This window comes from Colobus angolensis, unplaced genomic scaffold (assembly GCF_000951035.1).
Source record: "Colobus angolensis palliatus isolate OR3802 unplaced genomic scaffold, Cang.pa_1.0 Scaffold9, whole genome shotgun sequence".
In the NCBI taxonomy this organism is placed as follows: domain Eukaryota; kingdom Metazoa; phylum Chordata; class Mammalia; order Primates; family Cercopithecidae; genus Colobus; species Colobus angolensis.
This window is the reverse complement of record NW_012122931.1, coordinates 519,528-543,995: the sequence shown is the minus strand read 5'-3', so window position 1 is coordinate 543,995 and position 24,468 is coordinate 519,528. Positions and strand designations below refer to the sequence as shown.

At 55.6% G+C, this 24,468-nt stretch overlaps 1 protein-coding gene across 1 annotated transcript in view; it reads right to left on the bottom strand.

Annotated features, from left to right (window-relative positions):
* The window catches only part of VAV2 (vav 2 guanine nucleotide exchange factor), a 218,984-nt gene that overhangs the window by 187,684 nt on the left and 6,832 nt on the right, over nucleotides 1–24,468 (bottom strand). Inside the window, exon 4 of the mRNA XM_011931421.1 lies at nucleotides 6,912–7,028. Coding sequence (XP_011786811.1) covers nucleotides 6,912–7,028 — 117 coding nt within the window. The remainder of the gene's footprint in view (nucleotides 1–6,911; nucleotides 7,029–24,468) is intronic.

Here is a 24,468-nt window from a genome sequence, read left to right as displayed (position 1 = left end):
GGGTGGATGGATGGATGGATGGACAGATGGGTAGATGCATAGATGGATGGACAGATGAATGATGGACGGACAGATGGGTAGATGGGTAGATGGATAGATGAACGATTGATGGATGGATGGTGAGTGGGAGGATGGATGGATGGATGGATGGACAGATGGGTGGATGCATAGATGGATGGATAGACGAATGATTGATGGATGGATGGATGGAGGGATGAATGGTGGATGGATGGGTGGAAGGATGGGTGAATGGGCGGGTGGATGGACGGATGGATGAATGATGGATGGATGGATGGATGGATGGACCGACGGATGGGTAGATGGGTAGATGGATGGATAGATGAATGACTGATGAATGGATGGATAGATGGATGGTAAGGGGGTAGATGGATGGATGGATGGACAGATGGGTGGATGTGTAGATGGATGGACAGATGAATGATGGATGGATGGATGGATGAATGGTGGATGGATGGGTGAATGGGTGGGTGGATGAATGGATGGATGAATGATGGATGGATGGATGGATGGAGAGTGAGTGGGTGGGTGGATGGATGGATGGACAGATGGGTGGATGCATAGATGGATGGATAGATGAATGATTGATGGATGGATGGATGGATGGCGAGTAGATGGATGGCTGGATGGACAGATGGATGGATGGGTAGATGGATGGATAGATGAATGATTGATGGATGGTGAGTGGGTGGATGGATGGATGGATGAATGATGGATGAATGATGGATGGATGGATGGATGGATGGTGAGTGGATGGATGGATGGATGATGGATGGATGGATGGATGGGTAGATAGATGGATAGATGAATGATGGATGGATGGATGGATGGATGATGGACAGATGGATGGATGATGGATAGATGAATGATGGATGGATGGATGAATGACGGATAGATGAATGATGGATGGATGGGTGGATGGATGATGGATGGGTGGATGGATGGATGGATGGATGATGGATAGATGGATGGATGGATACATGGATGGAGGAGTGAATGAATGAATAAATGAATGGCTTTTGTCTTCCCAAGGAATGACTCCCACAACATGAGAGACTTGGGGAGCCAGGAAGCAGCTGTTTAGAAAATGAATGACAACAAACCAGAGCCTAGACAAGACCTGAAACACCACAGACCTCCTTAATAGGGGAAATGGCACTTCCTAAACCAACCGGAGATACCAGCCAGCTGTGATGGTGAATTTTAGGTGTCAGCTTGACTGGATGAAGGAATACCTGGAGAACCAGGGAAGCACTGTTTCTGGGTGTGGCTGCGTGGGTGTTTCCAGAGGAGACTGACGTGTGAGCGGGTGAGGAGATGCCCTTCCTGTGGGCGGCACCATCCAAGCGGCTAGGGGCTCAGACAGAACAAAAAGCCAGAGAAAATGTGATTCCCTCTCCCTCTCCTAGAGCTGGGACTCTTTGCCTCCTGCCCCTGGACATCAGAACCTCAGGCTTTGGTCTCCAAGACGTGCCCCACAGGTTCTCAGGCCTTTGGCCTTAGACTGAAGATCACACCATTGCTTCCTCGGTTCTGAGGCTTTGGGACTGGGGCCAAGGCCTGTCACCCCCATTGCTGGGTCTCCAGCTCACAGAAAGCCTGCTGGGGGCCCCTGGGCCTCCACAGTCCCAAGAGCCGATGCTCCCAGTCGGTCCCTCTTGTCTGCCTCTACCCAGCTGCTTCTCTCTGGTCTCTGGAGGACCCTGACGAACGCGCCGGCCAGTCCGTCAGGCTCCTTTCAGCCCTGAATGCTGTGACTATAACTAGGAATCGATCAACAAGGAGTAAGAGAGTTAGCTCTGCCCCTGGTAGCCCTGGAGTCCCCAGCCCCACACCCCTCAGCTACCCCTGACCAGCCCCACCCATCCCAGACAACAGTCAGTTCTGACTGCAGAGCCTTGTGTTCTGGGGAGAAACAGCTGCCATCCTGCCCCTGGGCAGGCCACGGGTGGGAGGAACAGGGGGTGGGCGCACAGCCACCTCTTCGTGGTCTGAGGTTGCTGGAGGCCACCAAGCTCATTTGGAATGGCCAGGGTGTCCCTACTGGGCAGAGCTCATGAACAACAAAAGATGAATCTGGACGTGTGGGAAACGCTCAGTAAACGCCCCAAATAAATGAAAGGGGCATTCGCTCTTCACCTCCGTGGTGAGAAGGACACATCAGCCTCACCCCTCCACACCCGCTCCTTGTGGTCAACAAGCTGGGAGTCCGGGAGGCCAGAGACCAGCAGCCTTGGCAAGTCCCCTCCCTGCTCGGACCCTTCCTCCCCTCTGTCCGTGGCAGGGACTGGAACAGAATGCCCCGGCCCAGCAAGAGGTCCCCAGGAGTCTGAGCACCTGGGCAGACCAGGCCGCAGGGAGAAGCTGGGCTTTTGCTTGTGTTTTGTTTTTCCAGAGCACCTGTCCCGGAGAAGCCAGGAGGCACTGGCAGAGCAGAAGTGTCAGGCTCCGGACTGTGGTGAACGTCCCAGCACCCCAGCCTCCGCTGGCCCCAGGCCAGCCTCCACTTGGAAGTGCTGACCATAGCTTGACCATGGTAGGAAAAACATCCAGGGAAGGAAGAAAGCACCACCACGGGCCGGGCGCGGTGGCTCACGCCTGTAATCCCAGCACTTTGGGAGGCCGAGATGGGCGGATCACGAGGTCAGGAGATCGAGACCATCCTGGCTAACACGGTGAAACCCCGTCTCTACTAAAAAAAAAAAACAAAAAAAAAAAAAAAAAAAACTAGCCGGGCGAGGTGGCGGGCGCCTGTACTCCCAGCTATTCAGGAGGCTGAGGCAGGAGAATGGCATAAACCCAGGAGGCGGAGCTTGCAGTGAGCTGAGATCCGGCCACTGCACTCCAGCCTGGGCGACAGAGCGAGACTCCGTTTCAAAAAAAAAAAAAAGAAAGGAGAATAGGGCTGGTGGGGGCGAGGCCAGGCCCACTCTGGAGGGCAAGTGTGGGCTCTGGCTCCATTGCTCCCAAGGGCACCAGCACCCAGCACACGGTCCCAGGGGGTCCGGTCCCCAGCCAGCTGTCCCTGACACACCACAGGCCACATTCACGTGGCCTCCAGGAGGCAAAGGGCGTGGCTCAGATGCGGAGACCAGAGTGGCAGGGCCCGGGGCACATGCAGTGCTGAGACCCTGCACACATGGCTTGACCCGCTCAAGGGACCTTTGAAGGTGGCAGTGTCACCGCCATTTTACAAATGGGACTTAGAGAAGCTGACTCACTTGGCTGAGGCCACACTCTGGAGATGGCAGGGCTGGGACTCAAAGCCAGCCAGCCGAGGTCCAAGTCCACGGGCACAGCCACCTGCTCTTTCTCCAAAAGGTGCGGCCATTATGTCTTTTTTTTTTTTTTTAAGACAGTCTCACTCTCACTCAGGCTAAAGTGCAGTGGTATGATCTCTGCTCACTCCAACCTTTGCCTCCTGGGCTCAAGCAACTCTCCTGCCTCAGTCTCCCAAGTAGCTGGGATTACATACGCCCACCACCACACCCGGCTGATTTTTGTATTTTTATTAGAGACAGGGTCTCACCATGTTGACCAGACTGGTTTCAAACTCCTAACTTCAAACGATCCACCCACCTCAGCCTTCCAAAGTGCTGACATTATAGGCGTGAGCCACCACGCCCGGCCCAGTCATTGCATCTTTACAAATAAAATAATGGAGAGAAAAACAGTAGGCGCTGCCATCTCTGCGTGGAACTCTGGACGTGTTTCAAGCGACCAGTGGGGGCAGCAGCAGCAGCGACCTGTGCTTCACCAACACCTTCTGTGGGCCTCACCCAGGCTCCTCAGCTCAGCCCAGGGGGTCTGCACGGTGACATCACCTCTATTCCCAGCATCCCACACCATGACTCATGGTCCAAACCCGCCGTCTACTCCCAGCTCCCCACAAGAAATGCCACAGCTTGGCCAGCACCACCACTGACCGCCACGGTGAAACGTGGGGAGACCAGAGGCTGGCGCGAGAAGCAGCCCCCTCTGCGGCCCCTCAGAGCTGCAGCCGCCTCACTGGAAACCACAGACGATGACAAGGACTGCCCATTTGCAAACTGCTTGGCCACACAGCTGGCAAAGTGAATAATGAGAGTTTAATCCAAATTTATGTACGTCTTACATCACTGCGTTCCACCATAGCAAATTAAAAGCAAAATGAAATTATATACTGAATACGCTACATTTTAACTGTTGGCCAAGAAGTAGGTTTGGCCAGGGTTCTCCTGTATTTTTCTCTTTACAGTTATTATAAAAACCAGTTGCGTGTATAAGTATGTGTGTACATGTGACACTATGTGTGTGTGAATGTGTGTGATACGTCTGTGCTGGGGGGCTGTCCATGGATGTCTGTGTGAACGTGTATGGGTGACGATATGTCTGTGAATGTGCGTTAAGTTGTGTGTGTCTGGGTGTGGGTGTGAATATGGAAGACGGGTTCACGTGTGTGTACGTGCGTTTGCGTGTGGTGTGTCCATGGGTGTCTCTGTGAGTGTGTGTGTGTGTGAGACTGTATGTCTGTGAATGAGTGTATGTGTGTATGTGAGCTGTGTGTGTCTGAGCCTGAGTGTGAACATGTGTGTGGGGGGGGGGTGTGTGTGTGTGTGTCCGCATGTGTGTGTGTGTTCTGAAGGCCCTTCTCTAAGTCCAGAACCATCAGCCTCTCCATTACCCAGGGCCCTGCAGGCAAATTCATCTCTGCTGTTTGCAAGGAAGGAGTGGGAGACAGTTCCAAACCATTTCAAAACAAATCTGTAATAATTGAGAAGCCACTTACAGGAAAGGAAACCAGCCCAGGCCATTCAAGCCTCCCTGACTCTAGGCCAGCAGGCAAGCCCTGGACTGGACAGCAGGACCCACGGGCCTCAACAAGGCATCTAATTCCCAGGCACGTGTGTTGCTGCAGGGGGGCCTCAGTGAGTCATTTAAGAGAGACAACCTTCTAAGAATTGGATGATTACACAGAGATGTGCTCATGAAGAGGTCCCCGGATCTCACATCTGGAGAATTCCAGGAGCGAGAAAGGGGAGCGCCAGGTCCAGTGGCTCCGGGAACGCCCTTGTTCCAGGTCCTGACCTGAGGCCGAGCAGCACTTCCACACGCTCCTCTTGGAACTGACTTCTCAGCACACGCCACTGCAAACCCGAACTCCCTCTGCGCCTCACAAATCATGCATTCACAGAGCATTTCCTTTGACACCAAGTCCCTGATAATGATGTGCAAATAAACCAGGCAGTAAATATCTTGTTATTTCCCATCGGCAGGTGGAAATCCACTCTCCTGGTGGTCCAGGAAGCAGTGTCTCCTAGAAGCAGCCCAACAGCAGGCGGGGGCCTGGGGCCTCCTCGGTCACTGTCAGCACCTCTGGCGTCCAGCCCCCGATCCACCAGGAAGCAATCGCGGCCCTGATCCCATCCATTTAAAAAGAGTAACCGTGGGCCGGGCGCGGTGGCTTAAGCCTGTAATCCCAGCACTTTGGGAGGCCGAGACGGGTGGATCACGAGGTCAGGAGACCTAGACCACCCTGGCTAACACGGTGAAACCCCGTCTCTACTAAAAAATACAAAAAATTAGCCAAAAAACTAGCCGGGCGAGGTGGCAGGCGCCTGTAGTCCCAGCTACTCGGGAGGCTGAGGCAGGAGAATGGCGTGAACCTGGGAGGCGGAGCTTGCAGTGAGCTGAGATCCGGCCACTGCACTCCAGCCTAGGCGACAGAGCCAGACTCCGTCTCAAAAAAAAAAAAAAAGAGTAACTGTGGAGCTGCTGGGCTCTGGAAGGCAGGTGGCCCCTGAGTCCCTCTGTGCCCAGGCTCACCAGTGTCAGGCCTCTGAGCCCAAGCCAAGCCATCACATCCCCTGTGACTTGCACGTATACGCCCAGATGGCCTGAAGTAACTGAGGAATCGCAAAACAAGTGAAAATGCCCTGCCCCTGCCTTAACTGATGACATTTCACCACAAAAGAAGTGAAAATGGCCGGTCCTTGCCTTAAGTGATGACATTACCTTGTGGAAGTCCTTTTCCTGGCTCATCCTGGCTCAGAAAAGTCCCCTACTGAGCAGCTTGTGACCCCCACTCCTGCCCGCCAGAGAACAACCCCCTTTGACTGTAATTTTCCTTTAGCTACCCAAATCCTATAAAACAGCCCCACCCCTATCTCCCTTCGCACTCAGCCCACCTGGACCCAGGTGATTAAAAAGCTTTATTGCTCACACAAAGCCTGTTTGGTGGTCTCTTCACACGGACGCACATGACAACCAGGAGGCCACCAATGAACTACAGCCTCCCGGGCCTTTGGCACCTGCCAGCCTCAGGGTCCCGTCATGTGCATCAGCCGGGCTCCTGCAGGTGCCACGTGAGGCTTCCTGAGAACACAGAGACACTTCCCGGGGTCACCACTGGAGAATCACCCCCTCTTTGCCCAACACCTGCCCGGAGTCAGAAACAGCTCTGCTTGTCCCGGGATAACCGAGAGAATCCATTCACAGAGCACAAAGTAGACGCTTTTCCCAGCGTCCCTGAGATGGCCCATTCTCAGAGGAAGAATAGAGATTCGGGGCAGAAGGTAAATGCTCAGGGTCCCCTGGCTAGAACCGCAGGGCCAGGGTTGTCTGCACTCTGCTCTTCCCCCACCCGCCTGAATTCACCACGCCTGGCCTCACCCTGACTGGAGAGAGAAACAGGCCATCCCACTGTCCCAGCCCTGACACACACAAATCTGGCTTCCACACCTTCCTGTTTGTAACACAACCTGCCTGCACCTCCCAGACACGAGGATGCAGAAATCCACTGGCTCTGTGCTGCAGCCAATCAGGCTGCTCCACGGATCTGCCCCACCTGCCACTGAGCCGGCAAATCGGCCACCACGGCTGGGCAACTGGGACTGGAGAAAGTGACTGCTCACCTTTCCAAAGTCTCGCACATCGAAGAGGTCAAAGGGGTCAAACAGCTCGCTGTTCCTTAATCCGAATTTATCGTGGCAGACTTTCAGGAAGGTCCGTATGTTCTTCAAACACAGGAACTAGAGAGAGAAAACAAAGGGTAGGGAAAAACTTATTAAAACTGTAAGCTCTGTAAAAACCGTAACAGCAACAGCAGCAAGCTCTGGCTTCCGTGTGCCAGCACATCCAAGCTCATTCCTGTTTTCTCAAGGAGGAAATGGGCTCAGAGAGACGACGAAACCCCCCATTCCAAGGCTGCGGGGTGGGAAGCCAGGCCTGGATGGAAGCAGACAGCCCGGCCCCACGTCCGAGTGTGTAACCACCACTGCCCCTGGCCTCCTCATCACACAGCTGCAAAACCCCCAAGGCCTTTGCATTCAGAAGACACGCCACTCCCCATAATGGTTGGTCAGGGTGGCAAGGCAGCACCCTCCATGCCATCCAACCCAGCCCTCCCAAGCGCACCCAGCACATGTCAAGGCCGACAGTCACGGCTGAAGCAGAATATGGCAGCCTTGAGTCAACAAGAATGGCTGGCGCATGCTCACGTGGGCACGAGCACAGGCGTGCGCACACACACGAGGCTTCTGACAACACCAACACATCCTTCCTACTCACGGGTGACAAAGCCAACAGCCAGGGGCCACCCCCAGAAAGCCACAGAGGACCCAGAGAGTGGCAGGTGCCAACCACAGTGGAAGGGTGGAGGGAGCACAAAAGCCAGAAATCCCAAATCAACGCGTGGGCCATCTCCTCTCTGCCCACTGCCAACCAGGCGCCTGACGTGCCACGGGGATGGCAAGCTTGGCGGGGCGGAATAGCCATCTGCCCAGTCCTCGTGGAGAAATAGCTGGTAAGGAAACTTATAAGGCAGCAGGTGAGGTGGCCCGGGGGGCAGGCTGTGGAGTCACTCAGGCCCGGGTTGGAATCCTGTCTGCTGACTCCAGCAGGGAGACCAGGGACAGTGGCTAGACCAGGCCTGGTTTCCCACCGCCACCTGCCTCACGGGGTTAATCACGTGCCCTGATGACCAGAGTGGGCAGTGGGGTGTGGGAGCCATCAGCCCCCCAGTCCAGCTCAGCACAGGGATTCACGAGGGGAAGCCGCGGCACACACGGCCCAAGAAGAGCCCGGGATTGTCATCCTCATCAGTAACCGTCCCCTACAGACAAACTACCCAGCTCCAAGAGACGTTCAGAGAGCCTGCCCCTGCTCACTGGAAATTGAGAGGAATGGACAGATTTAGATATACTGCAGGTCAGAATCAGAGCCTAAGAGAATGAAGCAAGCAGCACTGAGAATGCCCTGGAAGCGCAGGGTCCCCCAGCCAGGACACACGCCCCTGCCGGCCCCTTCCTCCGCCTCACAGCAGGCAGTGCTCACCCCAGCCCCCTCTGCCTCAGGCCACTCCTCCCATCCTGGCAGGGGTCACGGCTGTTCATAGACAACAGACTCATTTGTTTTATCCTATAGTCCCTCTCTGTCCCTGTGTGTGTGTGTGTGTGTGTGTGTGTGTGCGCGCGCGTGTGTTTCTGAACACTCGAGATTAACTGCAGTAATGATACTCCTTCATCCCTGAATACCTGAGTGTGTATTTCCTAAGAACAAGGACATCCTCTTCCATAATCACAGTACCTATGACAAAACCAGGAAACTAACATGGACCCCACACGGTTATCTATCTATAGACCTTACCTGCATTTCCTTAATACATAAAGCACAACCAAAATGTCCTTTATAGTTAAAAAAAAAAAAAAAAAAAAAACTGGCCCACGTTCCAATCTGGGATCACACACAGTGTACACTGCCATGCCTCTTCAGTCTCCATTAAGCTGGTACAATCTTCTCCAACAGGATTTTCTGGAATGATAGGAATGTTCTATCCATGTGCCATCCAGTGGGGCAGCCACTAGATGCCTGTGCCCACCGAAAACTTGAAATGTGGCTAGTAAGGCCGGGTGCAGTGGCTCACACCTGTAACCTCAGCACTTTGGGAGGCCGAGGCAGGAGGATCACCTGAGGTCAGGAGTTCAAGACTAGCCTTCCCAACATGGTGAAACCTCATCTCTACTAAAAATACAAAAATTACCCAGGCACGGTGGCACATGCCTGTAGTCCCAGCTACTCGGGAGGCTGCAGGAAGAGAATCACTTGAATCCAGGAGGTGGAGGTTGCAGTAAGCTGAGATCGCATCACTGCATTCCAGCCTGGGTGACAGAGCGAGACTCTGTCTCAAAAAAAAAAAGAAAAAAAAAATGCCGGGCGCGGTGACTCAAGCCTGTAATCCCAGCACTTTGGGAGGCCGAGACGGGCGGATCACAAGGTCAGGAGATCGAGACCATCGTGGCTAACACGGTGAAACCCCGTCTCTACTAAAAAATACAAAAAACTAGCCGGGCAGGCAAGGTGGCGGCGTCTGTAGTCCCAGCTACTCGGGAGGCTGCAGGAAGAGAATCACTTGAATCCAGGAGGTGGAGGTTGCAGTAAGCTGAGATCGCATCACTGCATTCCAGCCTGGGTGACAGAGCGAGACTCTGTCTCAAAAAAAAAAAGAAAAAAAAAATGGGCTACTGAAAAACTGGATTGCTAATTTTAAATTAAATTTTAAAGCTACATGTGGCTAGTAACTGCTAGTTTAGACAACGTGGATCTAAAACACTCCATGATCTTTGTTTTTCATGACCTGTTAATTCTGAAGAATATAGACACGAAAGGACAAATCCTGTGTGATTCTTTTTTTTTTGAGACGGAATTTCGCCCTTGTTGCCCAGGCTGGAGTGTAATGGCGCGATCTCGGCTCACCACAACCTCTGCCTCCTGGGTTCAAGCAATTCTCCTGCCTGAGCTTTCTGAGTAGCTGGGATTACAGGCATGTGCCACCAAGCCCGGCTAATTTTTGTATTTTTAGTAGAGATGGAGTTTCTCCATATTGGTCAGGCTGGTCTCCAACTCTCAACCTCAGGTGATCTGCCTGCCTCAGCCTCCCAACGTGCTGGGATTACAGGCATGAGCCACCGTGCTCAGCCACGGTTCCACTTTCATGAGGCCCCCGGGGTCGTCAGATCCACAGAGAGAGAAAGCAGAATGGCGGGCGCCCTCGAACGGCTGGGCCGACAGGGTGTTGTGGTTTTGTGGGGAACAGAGCTCTCGCTTGGGAAGATGAGAGAGTCCTGTGGATGGGGGTGGTGGCGCCTGCCAACAAAGTCAATGTGTTTGACGCTACTGAACAGTGGCCTGGAGAAAAACTGGAGAAGATGCCGAGTTTTATTTTATCTGTATTTTACCACAATAAAAAGATTAATTAGAAGAGAGACAGAGAGACATGGAGACACAGACCCACAAGGAGGGCATGTGACAATGGGCCCCTTTCCTTAGCAACTGGGAGTGATGCAGCTGTGGGCCAGCCACACCAAGGGTGGCCACTGCCGACAGAAGAGGGAGAGGGCGTGGGACGGGTTCTCCCTGGAGGCCCCAGAAGGAACTGTTGCTGCTGCACACAATTGATTCAGGCTTCTGGTCTGCAGCCCTAGGAACAATAAGGTTCTGCGGCTTAAAGCCACCACGTCCATGTCGCTTGGTGAGGGCAGCGCCAGACACTGGAGCTGGGAGCGGGCCTGCGCCGGGGAAGGGGCTGCACCCTCTCGCTCGTCTGTACTGCCGCGTGCGCTGCGGCTTCCAGCCCGGCGCGACTATTTTTTGCATATGGCTCGTCTGTAATTTCCACGAAGCATTTATTTTCATTCTTCCTCAGCCTCCCAAGTTTAGAGTTAATCACACAGATCCCAACCATAATCACAGCCGGCCAGGCCCAGGCTTCCTTTCGGGCGCAGGATGGGGCCAGAGCACCCCTTTCCCGTGGGCCCAGCAACTGCTGTGCCTGGCCCGGCCCCACCCGTTGCCACTCTGGTCACCCTAACCTTTAAGAAGTCCTCCTGGTGCAGCTCTGGGCCCAACCCAGGGTGGTCTCTGCAAAACTGAGCCACACAGGCTGATGCAGATGGCAGGAACAGGGACCATATGGACAGGGATGACAGAGACCGGGACGAAGCCTGGGCACCACGTCAGCCTCCACCTCGAAGGAGGCCGCACAGGGCCCGGCCTCCCTTCAGTGAGCATTTCCTGTGCTTTCTACTGTTCATCCCATTTTCCACGAAGGGAAACTGAGGCACAGAGAGTTAAGGACATGGGCACCTGATCGGAGGGCAGCAGCACCAAGAATGAAGCCATGTCGGCATCGGCCAGGGCCAAGGCCCTCTGAGAGGACGGGTGTGTGAGCAGGCACCAGGTCCCTCCTGCCGTCCCTGAGCCCCTTTCCTCGGTGGCCCATTCTGCAAGGTCTGTGGTCGCTCTGGAGCCAATCAGAGCCTCAAGGTCCAGGTTCTAGACAGAGATCCCGACGGTTGGCAGGGACTGGACCCAAGGCTCAGGTTGCCGCAAGTGCGTCTTGGCCACAGGGACCCATTGAGGACAAGGCCGAGGGACAGTGGGTAAGGGAGGCCCAGATGGTGGTCAGCGCCAGGTGAAAAGACCCCTGTCCGGCCGGGCGCGGTGGCTCAAGCCTGTAATCCCAGCACTTTGGGAGGCCGAGACGGGCGGATCACGAGGTCAGGAGATCGAGACCATCCTGGCTAACATGGTGAAACCCCGTCTCTACTAAAAAATACAAAAAAAAACTAGCCGGGCGAGGTGGCAGGTGCCTGTAGTCCCAGCTACTCAGGAGGCTGAGGCAGGAGAATGGCATAAACCCGGGAGGCAGAGCTTGCAGTGAGCTGAGATCCGGCCACTGCACTCCAGCCTGGGCAACAGAGCGAGACTCCGTCTCAAAAAAAAAAAAAAAAAAAAACACCCCAGTCCATGAAAATAGACTGTATGTCTGTGTGCGTGTGTGTGTGTTTCTGTAGGGAGAGGTGGAGGGGGTAGTAAGCCATGATTACAGCATATTAACAATGGCTGTCACTAAATAAGAAGGTTGTACATAAAAAAAAAAAAAAAAAAACACCCCTGTCCATGCTCAAGCTGTGGGGGCTGGCTTCAGCTGTCACCTGTGGCTGCAGGAGCAAGCGGCATTCTCTCTCATTGATCCAACCTGGCCTTCGGGACCCCCCCCTACAAAGGCAGCCACTGCTTGCCCCAGCATCCTGAACTGTAAGTCCAGCTGAGTGGCCACAGCAAGGGTCTGTCCCCAAAAAACAAGCCCTGTGACAAGGGTCCCAGGGTTGAGTGGCCTCTCCCCCAGGCTGGCGGCTATGGGGTCCCCACTGTGTTTGCTTAGGGCACTCTGAGCGGGCATGGGCTACCCCACCTCCCACTCTCCACAGCCCCAGACTGCAGGGAGGGCTCCTGCCCCTGGGCCCCAAGAATCCCTTGCCCAGATTCTGCCACTGCAACGAGAGGCGGTGCGTACTGTGCCCTGGAAATGTCAGCCCCTTTCTCTCCAGCCCATTCATCGGCAGCTGCGGATCTAATCAGGCTGAAATCGGATTAGTGTGGTGACACAGGCTCCATGCCCAGCCGCCCACCTCCCCAGGCTCAGCTGCACTGCCCTTCAGCTCTTGCAAGGCGCCAGGGCGGGGCGTCACAGACAGGAGAGGCAGGGCAGGGCCAGAGAGCCAAGACCCGAGAGCCAGGACCCAGGGTCTGAGCCACAGATGAGGCCTGAGGGCACCCTGGAGGGCAAGTTTCATGGCCACGCTCACATGCTCACAGGACGGTCACGTCTCTTTAGGGTCTCTGAAACAATCTACAGTGATGGAGACATAATGGCAGGGACAGGCCTGTCTGCTCTGCAGAACCCACGGCAGCCCACCAAGAGCAGGGGTGCCCTTCAGCCTATGTGAGCCCTTTCACGGCCCCTTACTGGCAACGGGTCACCAGCAGTGCTGGAGTGGGACACAGGACAGGCCTGCCCCACCCTCCAGAGCTGGCATCTAGCTGGCATGCCCTGAGAGGGGTACAAAAGGGGAAACTAAGCCAGGGGAGGCAAATCTACTTGCCTGAGTCACACAGCCAGCAGGCCTCAGCTGGGGAGTTGCAGTTTGGACACAGGTGGCTTGGGCATCGACCCCTGGGCGACGGGGATGGAGTAATGGCAGAGTTGGACGATGACCACAGGCAGGATGGATGCCAACATGCACCAACAGCCAACTCACTCACCACCTGCACAGCCTGCGAGGTGTGCACGGGCCCACTGCACAGACAGACAACCAAGGCTCCAAGCAGTGAGCTCATGAGTAAGCCCAGGATTCCGGGGCAAAAGGAGTGGCCAGGATGCGAAAAGGCAGCAGGCCCCTGCCTAAGGAGATGTGAAAAAGTCCTGTCTCGCCAAGGATGGCGGCACAAGGCCTGCATCTTCAAGGTAGGTGCCACACAGTCTCAGGAGCTGACTCCCCAGCTCCAGCTGGACCATGCAGAAGGAGGGTGGGGCCAGGCTGACCTTTATGGGAGGTGACCCTCACTGTTCCCTCCTCCCAGGAGAGCTCAGGCAAGTCTCCTCATCTGCACAATGAGGCTCTGGCACAGAGCTCCAGGTCCTTCCGGCCATGACTGGCTGCGCATCTCGGTGTGCTGACTCACAGTGATCACAGGCGCTCCATGGTCGCCAGGTTTTCCAGAAGGCCAGGCACTCAGCTAAGAGCTCCCTTGCGTCACTGCAGCAATTCCTAATTTACAGATGAGGAAACTGAGGTTTCAGGAGGTCACCTGGCCTGCCCAAGGTCACTAGCAAGGATGTAACTGAGCTAACAACAGATCTGGGATGGTTTGACTCCCAAGGCCAGACTGCTGGCCTTATCCCATCTGTGGGTTTCTGGGCAGGGAAATCTCATTATTTTTTTCCTTTTTTAAGATGACAACAGCCAGGCGCGGTGGCTCAAGCCTGTAACCCCAGCACTTTGGGAGGCCGAGACGGGCGGATCATGAGGTCAGGGGATCGAGACCATCCTGGCTAACACAGTGAAACCCCATCTCTACAAAAAAATACAAAAAACTAGCCGGGCGAGGTGGCAGGCGCCTGTAGTCCCAGCTACTCGAGAGGCTGAGGCAGGAGAATGGTGTAAACCCGGGAGGCGGAGCTTGCAGTGAGCTGAGATCCGGCCACTGCACCCCAGCCTGGGCCACAGAGCGAGACTCCGTCTCAAAAAAAAAAAAAAAAAGATGACAACAGTACTTTGAGGAAAACCCAGTCTGTTCAGAGGAGATGGGGAGGCGCTGAGTGTAGGAGCCTGGCCTTTGGGCTTGAGGGGCAGGCCCCACCCACAGAAACCAAGGCTTGGGAATGAGGCCAGAGAGGAGGGGGCTGAACTGGTTGATCGGCATACAGCAACTAACTAGCATGCCTGCGCGGTTTCACAGCCCGCTAGCGCTTTCACATCCACATTTGCTCCGTCCCCACAAACAACTTGTATTTTGAGCCCCCTCGTTTGCAGATGTGGAAAAGGAGGCACCAGAAGGCAGGCGACCCGCAATCTGAACCCAGGCCCGGTCCCTCTCAGGATGCCCCCAGCCTCTGGCAGGCCCATCCCTGGGAAAATCCCTTCGGCTGCCCCACCAGGAAGGTCAGGGGCCCGGGTGTCCTTAGTCCCAGGAGTGACACTCAGCTGGGGGTGGGGTCCCACAGGGAAAACCCCAAGCTGGGGTCTCCAGATCATCTGGCCCAACCTTCCCCATCGATGTAGATTGTCACCAACAGGCAGGGCTCCTCCCAGGCCTCTGGCTGGCATCCCTGAACCACCCACTCCTGTCCCGCACAGTCCCACCTCCCCCACCCGGCCTCTTGCACACAGCCACATTCCAGTGCAGACCCCACAGCAGGTGCTCCAGGTGGGGACAACTCAGGCCTGCTCTTCCTCAACAGCCACACAGCTTCTCTGTACCTCAGTTTCTCAATCTGTAAAATGGGCAAGGAGAACCCTGCCCTCTGATTTCCACGATGCTGGAACTCTCACTCAAAATAAAAAGAGACTGTACTGAGGCCATCTCACTGGGGAAGTCCAGAAGTCCCCTGAGACATTGGTCACTCGAAGAGCCGGCAGGGGGGTTGGAGGGACACAGTTGGCTGGAGCTGAGGAGCAGCCACACCGCAGAGAACCTGGGCCCTTCATCACCATGGTCCCACCTTGGAGCTGTTAGCCCACCACCCCGCTGGCCTTCAGTTCACAGCAGAGCTCCTCAAGACAGGTGCCAGGGACTAGGGGAGGGACACAGGCCGACAAGGGACTTCTAGGGCCCGGCCTCAGGCTCTTTGCTCATGGCCAGAGTAGCCCAGCAACTAGGAGGTGAAGACCCCCGCCCCATGTGCCCCTTGCTGCAAAAGGGAATCTGGGCACTACACCCCCGAAAGAAACAGGGCACCACAGCTTTTGGGCCTCAGGAGAACCGGCACTCTCTTTTCAAGCCCTTGGGTCTTTCTGAGCAAGTCGGGGTCTCCATGTGCGGCCTCCACGCTCTGCAGCAAAGGCTCCAGGAAGTACCCACATAGTGCGATTTCTTGAAATACTTCAACAAGTGTTATTAACACTGCGCTTAGCAGAGACCGACTGCACGCCCGGCTGCTCTGCTTCCGGCTGGAGTGGCACTGACTCCCTGGGGCCACGCTGCTGTGCCGTGCTCATCAGAAGCTCTGACTGGCAGCTGAGGATGTCTTTGATCAATAAAAAATGGGGAAACAAATTAATTTCCTGTTTTATGTATGCCAAGCTCATTCCAAAAGCCACTTAAAATAGCTTGATTACTATTCAACAGATGCAGCTTGATGGAATGGATCAAATGTGGGGCCCATCAGGTAGATAAACAGGTGACCCTGGGTGACAGGCTGGTCAGGGGCTCATGGGGACAGGAGTTGAGGCCGTTTGCTCCCTCTGGGTCCCAAATACCCTGGACAATGCCTAGCCCATCGCAGGGGCTCAGTATCTGGTAGACGAACAAATGAACCAATGAATTAATGAATGAACAAATGAATGAATGTCTAGGAAGCGCCCTTAGGTGCCCTCTGACTGCTGACACCTCTCAAAGGGCCCTGCTTTCCCATCAAGCAGTAGAGACTCCAGGAAGCCTTCCAAGGTGTCCGGGGTCCCCAAGGACAGTCACTGCTGCTTAGGTGGCAACCCTCACTTCCAGAGGCGCCTCTTCCAAAAACAAGCAAGCAGGTGGAACTCGAGGCATCTGGCCTCGACCCCTTATTCCTGCACACATCAATGTCACCTGCACAACTCTATACACCAGCCCACCAGGGACCCATTAGCTGGTCAGATCCAATAACCATTCTAGCGGGACGGTGGTCCTTTATCGCCCATTTTACAGATGAGGAGACCGAGACTCAGGGACGTCTGCACCTGCATTAAAACTGGTCTGTCGTCGGGCGCGGTGGCTCACGCCTATAATCCTGGCACTTTGAGAGGCTGAGGTGGGTGGATCACCTGACGTCGGGAGTTTGAGACCAGCCTGACCAACATGGTGAAACCCCGTCTCTACTAAAAATACAAAATTAGCTGGGTGTGGTGGTGCAGGCCTGTAATCCCAGCTACTCAGGAGGCTGAGGCAGGAGAATCGCTTGAACTCGGGAGGTGGAGGTTGCAGTGAGCGGAGATCGTGCCATTGCACTCCAGCCTGGGCAACAAGAGTGAAACTCCGTCTCAAAAAAAAAAAAAAAAAAAAAATGGTCTACCTTGACGGTCATCATCAACACTGAGAGGCTTCCCAGGCCATCACCAGGGCCCCTGCGCTGAGGTCTTTGTATGTGTGTGTGAGAGACAGTCTCACTGCACCAACCAGGCTGGAGTACAGTGACGTGATCTCAGCTCACTGCAACCTTCGCTTCCCAGGTTCAAGCGATCCTCCCACCTCAGCCTCCCGAGCAGCTGGGACTACAGGCCTGTGCTACCATGACGAGCTAATTTTTCTATTTTTAGTAGAGATAGGGTTTCCCCACGTTGGCCAGGCTGGTCTCAAACTCCTGGCCTCAACTAATCCACCTGCCTTGGCCTCCCAAAGTGCCGGGATTACAGGCAAGAGCAACTATGCCCAGACCGCACTGAGCCCTTAAAGAGACACTGCAGTGCAGGGCTCCCAAGGCAGATGTCCAAGGCCACTCTAGCTCATTCGCTGCTCCAGGCAGGGAAAGCACAGCTCAGCCAAGGATTGATTGAGGAGTGTCGCGAGTCGATTTTGTCTGGACGATTGAACATGAACACTTCCTTCGCTCGGGCCCATTTCCTCAGCTGCGCACGCACCAGGGCCAAGGCACCAGGCCAGGAGGCTGAGTAATGAACCCGACCCGCCTTTGCCCAGGCCCCGAAGCCCTCCAAGGACCCACCTCTGCTGCTGACAGTGGGTTTAAGTCAAGGCGGGAGGTATAAAGAGTGGCCCACATAATCAGGACTTCAAGGTCAGGGTCAAACCAAAGGTTTTCTATAAAGCTAGCAGGAAATTGCTTTTCTAGTATTTCTCTTTATAATCTTGCATGCATGTCCCCCTTCGCCCAGCTGCGGTGCCGAGCTGCTCTTCCTGCTGTGATCTGGAGGAGTGGGGTGGTGTTTTCTTCATGCATATCAAGGTCTTCCAGGGGCCAGTCTTGCCCCAGGTCAGAGGCAGGCGACTGGCAGAGAGAGGGGCAGGCCAGATTAGCAGGGCAGGCGGACCACATGCCCTCAGGAGTGGAGCTACCCCCATCAAGAGCCGGCAGCATGAGCCATGGCTGCTACATTTGTCCACAGGAATGACAGAAATGGCTGCATCAACAGTGTCTCTTTTCACTATTCTGTAAAGGCTTCCAGCATTCTTGAGTCTCACTAACACTCAATGTGCTAAAACAATGTCAGGTGGCACTTCCACTTTCTCCGATAACAAACAGCCTCCACTGAGTCCGTGCCTGACGCGGCACTAAGCCCTTGACATTCCTCTCCGCGTGTTCATGAGCTGTCAGCTGTCAGCGCAATGGTCCCTGGTCTACAGGTGGAGAAATGGCTCGGAGACCACCCTGCTCGTCGGGCTAGTGAGGGGACGACCCAGGTCTAATCCAGGTGGTCTGGTCCTGTCCCCCTGGGAACCCCACGGCATAGGCAAGGGGCAGCCTACTCTGCGGACAACCTGGGAGAGGGGAGGGTCTGGGCTGGCTCAGGTGAAGGCAGAGCTAGCTGCAAACAGGCTCTGTCGGTGGGTGCCTCTCCATCCCTCCACCACCGGCGCTCCTGGGGGGAAACACGCTCCTCTCTTACGCTGGGTCCTCTTGCTTCCCAGGGCACCTCCCAGGATGACGACCAAAACACCACTCACCACGCACTGCACCGCCTCAGCACTGGTAGAGGAAGCCCTCCAAGTCAGACCCACAGAGGAAGCAAGCTTCCGGACCCCTGCACACTTCCCCTCCTTCCCCCAGCATGCCCTGACCCAATTCCGGTGCCTTCCGTCGCCTTCCACGAGGTCTCCGGCCACTCCCACTCCCAGCTTTCTGGCTTTGGTTCATCCAAGGTGGGCCGGGGGCCCTGGATGCTGGAGACACGTGGCTGACACTTGCTGCACCTGCTAGGGCTCTGAGCCTTTGACTATACTGTTCCTGTGGCCCGAACACTGTTCCCTATCCCCACTTCCTGACCTTGTCTCTTTCAACCCAAGCCCAGCTCATGAAAGGAAGAAATGGTCTCTCTCCTCCACTGTACCTGCCCCCTCGAATGGCGGGTCACACTCCAGGCAATGGTGCTGCAAGATGGGGAGTGGGCTTCCCAGAGAAGATGCCAGAAGACTCAGAGGACCCAGTCAGCTATCTCCAAAACAGGGCCCTGGAGACATGGATTCGAAATGTCTGCTACCAGAGCCCAGACCCCAAACTCCAACCTGTAGCACGCAGGCAGCCCTGGGTCCAGAATCCCAGGATCTTCCCCAAAAAGGGATGGGGCAAGGCTGCATCGTGGCTTAAGGCCAGGAGGTCCCAGTGAGGGAGAACACTTGCCCCCGCCGCGGGTGTCTCCTGCTGGTTAGGGGCTTCACGCTCAGCTTTTCTCACAGTCCGCTCCTGTGCGGCCTGATTTCCAGTCAAGCTCTGCTGCAAACCTCAAGCACCCAGCCGGTGAGAACCAGCAAGGACCAGCAGCCATGAAGTCCAGGAACCCCGCTGCTGGGGCTCCCACCTGCCAGGGTCTGTCTGTCTGCAGCCCCTGAGCCACGGGGAGTGGGTTCTCAAAGGCTGAAAAGTCAAGATCTCAAGAAAAGAGAGACACTCTGGCTGCCCAGCAGCCCCGGGCACATGCAGGCAGGGCCATGCTAAGCTGCAGAATTGCCCCTCTCCATCCCGACGGTCAAGTCCTTCCTCAGCAGCACTCGAGGGGAAACGCAGCAAGAAAAATCAATTCTGGAAAAGCCCTCATTTGGGGGTCTGAGTGGAGCAGGTGGGCAGCCGGGAGGCTCCTTTTCAACTCCGTGTCCTCCTCCAGTCCACAGTCAGACACTGAATAGGTGGCACCTACTGCGTGTTAGGCCACAGCCCAGCTGTGCCTGTTCAGAGCCAGCAGCTGAGAGAGGTCTCAGCTTTCCACGCCTGCTCCCCCGAAGCCCTCCAGGGACCCACTTCTGCTGCTGACAGTGGGTTTAAGCCAAGGTGGGAGGTATAAAGAGGGAGGCCCACATAATCAGGACTTCAAGGTCAGGGTCAAACCGAAGGTTTTCTATAAAGCTAGCAGGAAATTGCTTTTCTAGCATTTCTCTTTATAACCATCTTCCCTGAGCCGGCTTCCAAGCGCCGGAGGGTTCAAATCCTACTCTCCTGCCGCCTGGCTCTGAGAGATTAGCCCAGACGCACGCCTGCGCCTCGGCCCTCCGGGTTGTTCTCACAGGACCTCAGCCCCTCCTCTCTGCTGCAGCTCACAAGCCGTCTGTGAAACAGGCTCTTGTCTCTGCCGCCTCATTTTCTCCATTTCTTCCCTCTTCCGGAAAGTAGCCTCCAAGGTCAACACCAGGGCACTCGCACACTCTCCGGGGCACCCTCTCTCCGGCGCAATTGGGCAATCCAACTCCAGACGGACCCAAGCAGAGCGCGCGATTCTTCCCGTTCCCCCGCCGCTCACTAAAATTAAAGCCAAATGGATCCCTTCGCAGCCAGCAGACACCGGATGATCGCTCTCCAATCTGAAGGAACGATTCTCGCTATTATCCCTTCCTGCTGGGCTAAAAATATGGAAGGAAAAAATGCAACTGCAGCACCAGAGAGCTTCCCAAGCCCGAGGGTGAACGTGAGCCTCCTCCTATGATTGGAAACCAAAGGCAGGCACGGCCCTCGGCTATGGAGGCAGCAAGGTGGGAGGCGGCCTCTTCCCCTGCCGAAGGCCACAAGCCAGCCACGTGACAGCAAAGTGTCAAAAACTCTTCTTAGCCAATTGCCAAACAGGCAACTCGGCTGGAGACGAGAGCTGGCACCCAGCAGGGTCAGAGCAGGAGTGGGCCAGGCGCTGTGGGGCTTTCAGCCTGAAAAACTCCCTCACGCCCGCCATGTCCCCATTTGGAGCTCCTGCTGGAGCCTCTCCTGCAGGTGCCTACAAAGCCCCACCCACCGGGGAGTGGCTGTCACCCACCAGGCAACCCCAGCTGGACCCAATGTGGCACCTCCACCCCAGCAGTCCCTGTGCTTCGTGAGGCCCGTATGTGGGCGCTGGGACCACTAGACTAGAACCCCTCTCAGCCTGGACCCCTGGGACCTGCCCTTCACCTCTCAGAGCCTCAGTCTCCTCACCTGTCAAGCAGATGTGGCAGTCATACCCACAGCAGCTGACACCAGACCACAGCTGGGTCACTCACTGTGTGCTGGGGACAGGGCTTTTAGGCTGCTGGGCTCTGCTACAGGAACATGATCCCCAAAGCAGAGGCGTTTTCCCCATTTTACAGACAAGCAGAGTGCGGCTTCAGGAAGTGTAGTGATCTTCCCAGAGTCTTAGGCAGCAGCTCAGGATGCTGTAGCAAAATCCCATAGCCCGGGAAGCTTATAAACCACAGGGAGGGTTTCTTTCCTGCAGTTCCAGAGCCTGGAAGCCTAGTGCCAGCATGGTCAGGTTCCAGTGGCTTCTCCTATGTACCCTTACATAGCAGAGCGTAGAGAGAAGCAGTCCCTCCTGGTACTCTTAAAAGAGACCATCCTATTCACGAAGGGTCCCCTCTTATGACCTCATCTAAGCCCAATTACCTCAAAAGGCCCCAGCTCCCAATAACATCACATTTTGGGGTAGGGTTTCAGCACAGGAATTTTGGGGAGACACAAATATTCAGTCCATAACAGTAAGTGTAATAGGTTGAATGGGTGGGTTCCAAAGAGGCAGGCCTGCATCCAGACGCTGAGAAGCCTATTTGTGACCATATTTGGAAAAACAGTCTTTGCAGGTAAAATTAAATTGATGCTCTCAAGCCTGGGCGCAGTGGCTCACGCCTATAGTCCCATCACTTTAGGAGGCCGAGGCAAGCAGATCATGAGGTCAGGAGTTCGAGACCAGCCTGACCAACGTGGTGAAACCCTGTCTCTACTAAAGATACAAAAAATTAGCCAGGCGTGGTGGTGGGCACCTGTAATCCTAGCTACTCAGGAGGCTGAGGCAGGAGAATCGCTTGAACCCTGGAGGTGGAGGTTGCAGTGAGCCGAGATCTCACCACTGCACTACAGCCTGGGCAACAGAGTGAGACTCCATCTCAAAAAAAAAAAAAAAAAAACGAAAACCTGTGGCTCTCGAGATAAGATGATCCCAGATTACCCGGTGGGCCCTAAATTCAAGTGTCCCTAGAAGAGAAGACAGAAGACAAGAGGTCGTGTGACGACAGAGGCATAGATTGGGATGATGCGGCCACAAGCCAAGGAGTGCCTGGGGCCACCAGAATCTTGAAGAGGCAGGATGGATCCTCCCCTAGAGCCTGTGGAGGGAGCACAGTCCCACTGACACCTCGAACCTGGAGGGAGCATGGCTCCCACTGACACCTGCACAACCTGGAAGGAGCACGGCCCCCGCTGACACCTAGAACCTGGAGGGAGCACAGCCCCCGCTGACACCTGCACGACCTGGAGGGAGCACGGCCCCCGCTGACACCTGCACAACCTGGAGGGAGCACGACCCCCGCTGACACCTGCATGACCTGGAGGGAGCACGGCCCCCACTGACACCTAGAACCTGGAGGGAGCACAGCCCCAATGACACCTAGAACCTGCAGAAGGAGCACAGCCTGCCAACATCTAGAACCTCTGGAGGCAGCACAGCCCCGCCAACACCTAGAGGTTCCAGAGGGAGCACAGCCCTGCTGACACGTTGGTTTCAGACTTGTGGCCTCCAGAGCTGCTGCTGGAAGGCAGTGGTCTCTGGTTCTTTGTTGGGCAACTCTGGTGGCCAGCTGGTGGCAGGCAGTCCTGTGCCCTTGGCGTTGTGCCCCCCAAGCCCACCACAACAGGCACTTGGAATGGCTGTGGGATGAATGGGCACACAATGGAATGAATAGGGCTTGGATGAGAAACTGAGGCAGGAGTTCTCCTGGTTTCTTCCACCCTTTGTCCTTGTTCATGCCAACATGGGTTCCGCAATGCCCTGCACCCCCGGCTCAGAGTTGGGAGACCCTGGACCCTGGGCCTGGCACACTGGGGCCCTCTGAAAATGTGGTTTTGACCCGCAGGCCCAATTCAGGGCTCTTTGGGAAGCAAAGTCCCCAGAGGGACTCTGGGAAGTCAGTGAGCACCTGTTCGTGGGACCTCAGACCCAGCTCCCTCTAACCACCATGGGGCCCAGCTTCAGACACCCCTGAGTGGGGACAGGGGGCTCAGGCAAAGGGTGGGGCACCTTTCCCACAGGGAGATGCAGGTTCAAATCCTGAAGGACCCCCACACCCACCCTGGGAAACCCAGCTCCCACGATCCCAGCTCCAGGCTAACCACACGTCTCACACTCCTGGGCCTACCTGTCCAACAGCTGCCTCCCTGTCTCTGCAGAAGGCACCTAGCCCAAGTTCCCCAAAACCAAGACCTATGTGCCTCCACCCCAGGTGTCCTCCCTCTGCAGAAGCACCCACTACTTGCCAGAGGCTGCAGCCAGCACCTGACAGGCAGCGCCTCCCACCACCCCTTGTACAGGCAGGGGGCCCCCACATGTGGCACAACACAAGCACAGGTGTGACATTCTGAAGATCCCAGCACCATAAACGTCAAGGGATCTAAAACGCCCTTCTCAACGTGCAACAAACACGGCCGATGCCGCCACTGAGAGCACCGCGCCTCTCAGCTGCTGGGGAGTCACTCCGTGGTGAGCACCCACCATTTTGAAAAGGTAAGAGTCAATTGTTATGTTCTGTTACCATCCCAGTCGTTTCCAGGGATTTCTAGAAGCGGCGTGTGCCTGGTGTTAAGAGGCCATCCCCACGGGCACACACCACAGCTAATGTCCCTCCGTCCATCTGTCCATCTGCCCACCAGCACCTGCTGAGGGCCTGTGGCCCCGCACGCATGGCCCAGGCTGCCAAATCAGTTCTGTCACCGTGGGGCGGCAAGGCACACAGAGGACTAAGTGCGTGCGAGACGCCCACCAGGAAGGTGCCTGTACTTCAGGGAGTTTTCTCGCCTGGTGCTGGGAAGGACCCAAAGTGCCCAGGGCCGCAGCAGTACATCACAGGTGCACAGTGAAACTGAGCGAAATCCACGCGCGCCTGAAGGCTTCCAGAGGCGACATCCCAGGTCCAGCCATGAAAGATTGGGGGAAGCAGGAGCCGTGGCACTGCAGCCAAGCACTTACATGTGCCGCACACCTGCGGGGGGAGCGGGCGATGCTGCTGACACTCGAGCAGGGCAGGGTCCGTGATGTGCCTGTCCTCATGTGCATGCATGTGGGGCGTCCATGCACGTGGGGGGTATGCAGGTGCTTAGGGGTGTACAGGCGTGCGTGCATTCATGTGTGTGCACATGTGTGCATGCTCGTGATGTGTGTATGTACCAGTGTATGTATGTGTGGTGTGTCTGCATTATGATAAATAAAGCTAAGCAAAAATACATCTGCAGGAGGGCAAGGACCGAGATAAATCATTCTGAACTCCAAACAGGTGGAAAGTAAGATGTAAACAGATTTTTCCTGTTGTTTAAACGTACTTCGTTTTCATTATACTGCTGTTTGCGTGCAATGAATTCAAGTGTAGTGAGTGAGGAAGAAGGAAGGCAGACACTCCTTCCTCCCGCTACCCCACAGACACCCACACTATGAGAAACTAGGGCGCCCCTGCAGGTGGGAGGCAGCGGTGAGGTCACCTCCAGGCTCGGCCGGGGGTGTAGGCAGGGCAGAACCTGACCAGGCCATTTCCAGCCAGACTTTGCTTCCTGTGGGGTGCTCCTGCCCCTTCAGGTCCTAACCCTTCAATCACTCAGGTTCTGGGGACCCCAAGGGGAGCAACACAGCCATGCCACCCTCCATAAGCCCAGCCAGGGAGTGTGGCTCCATGCCCGACGCCAAGGCGAGGCTCCTGGCTGCTGAAGCTGAGTCAGAAGCATGGCCCCCACACTCCTCCTCGCTCCCCCCACGCTCTTCCCCA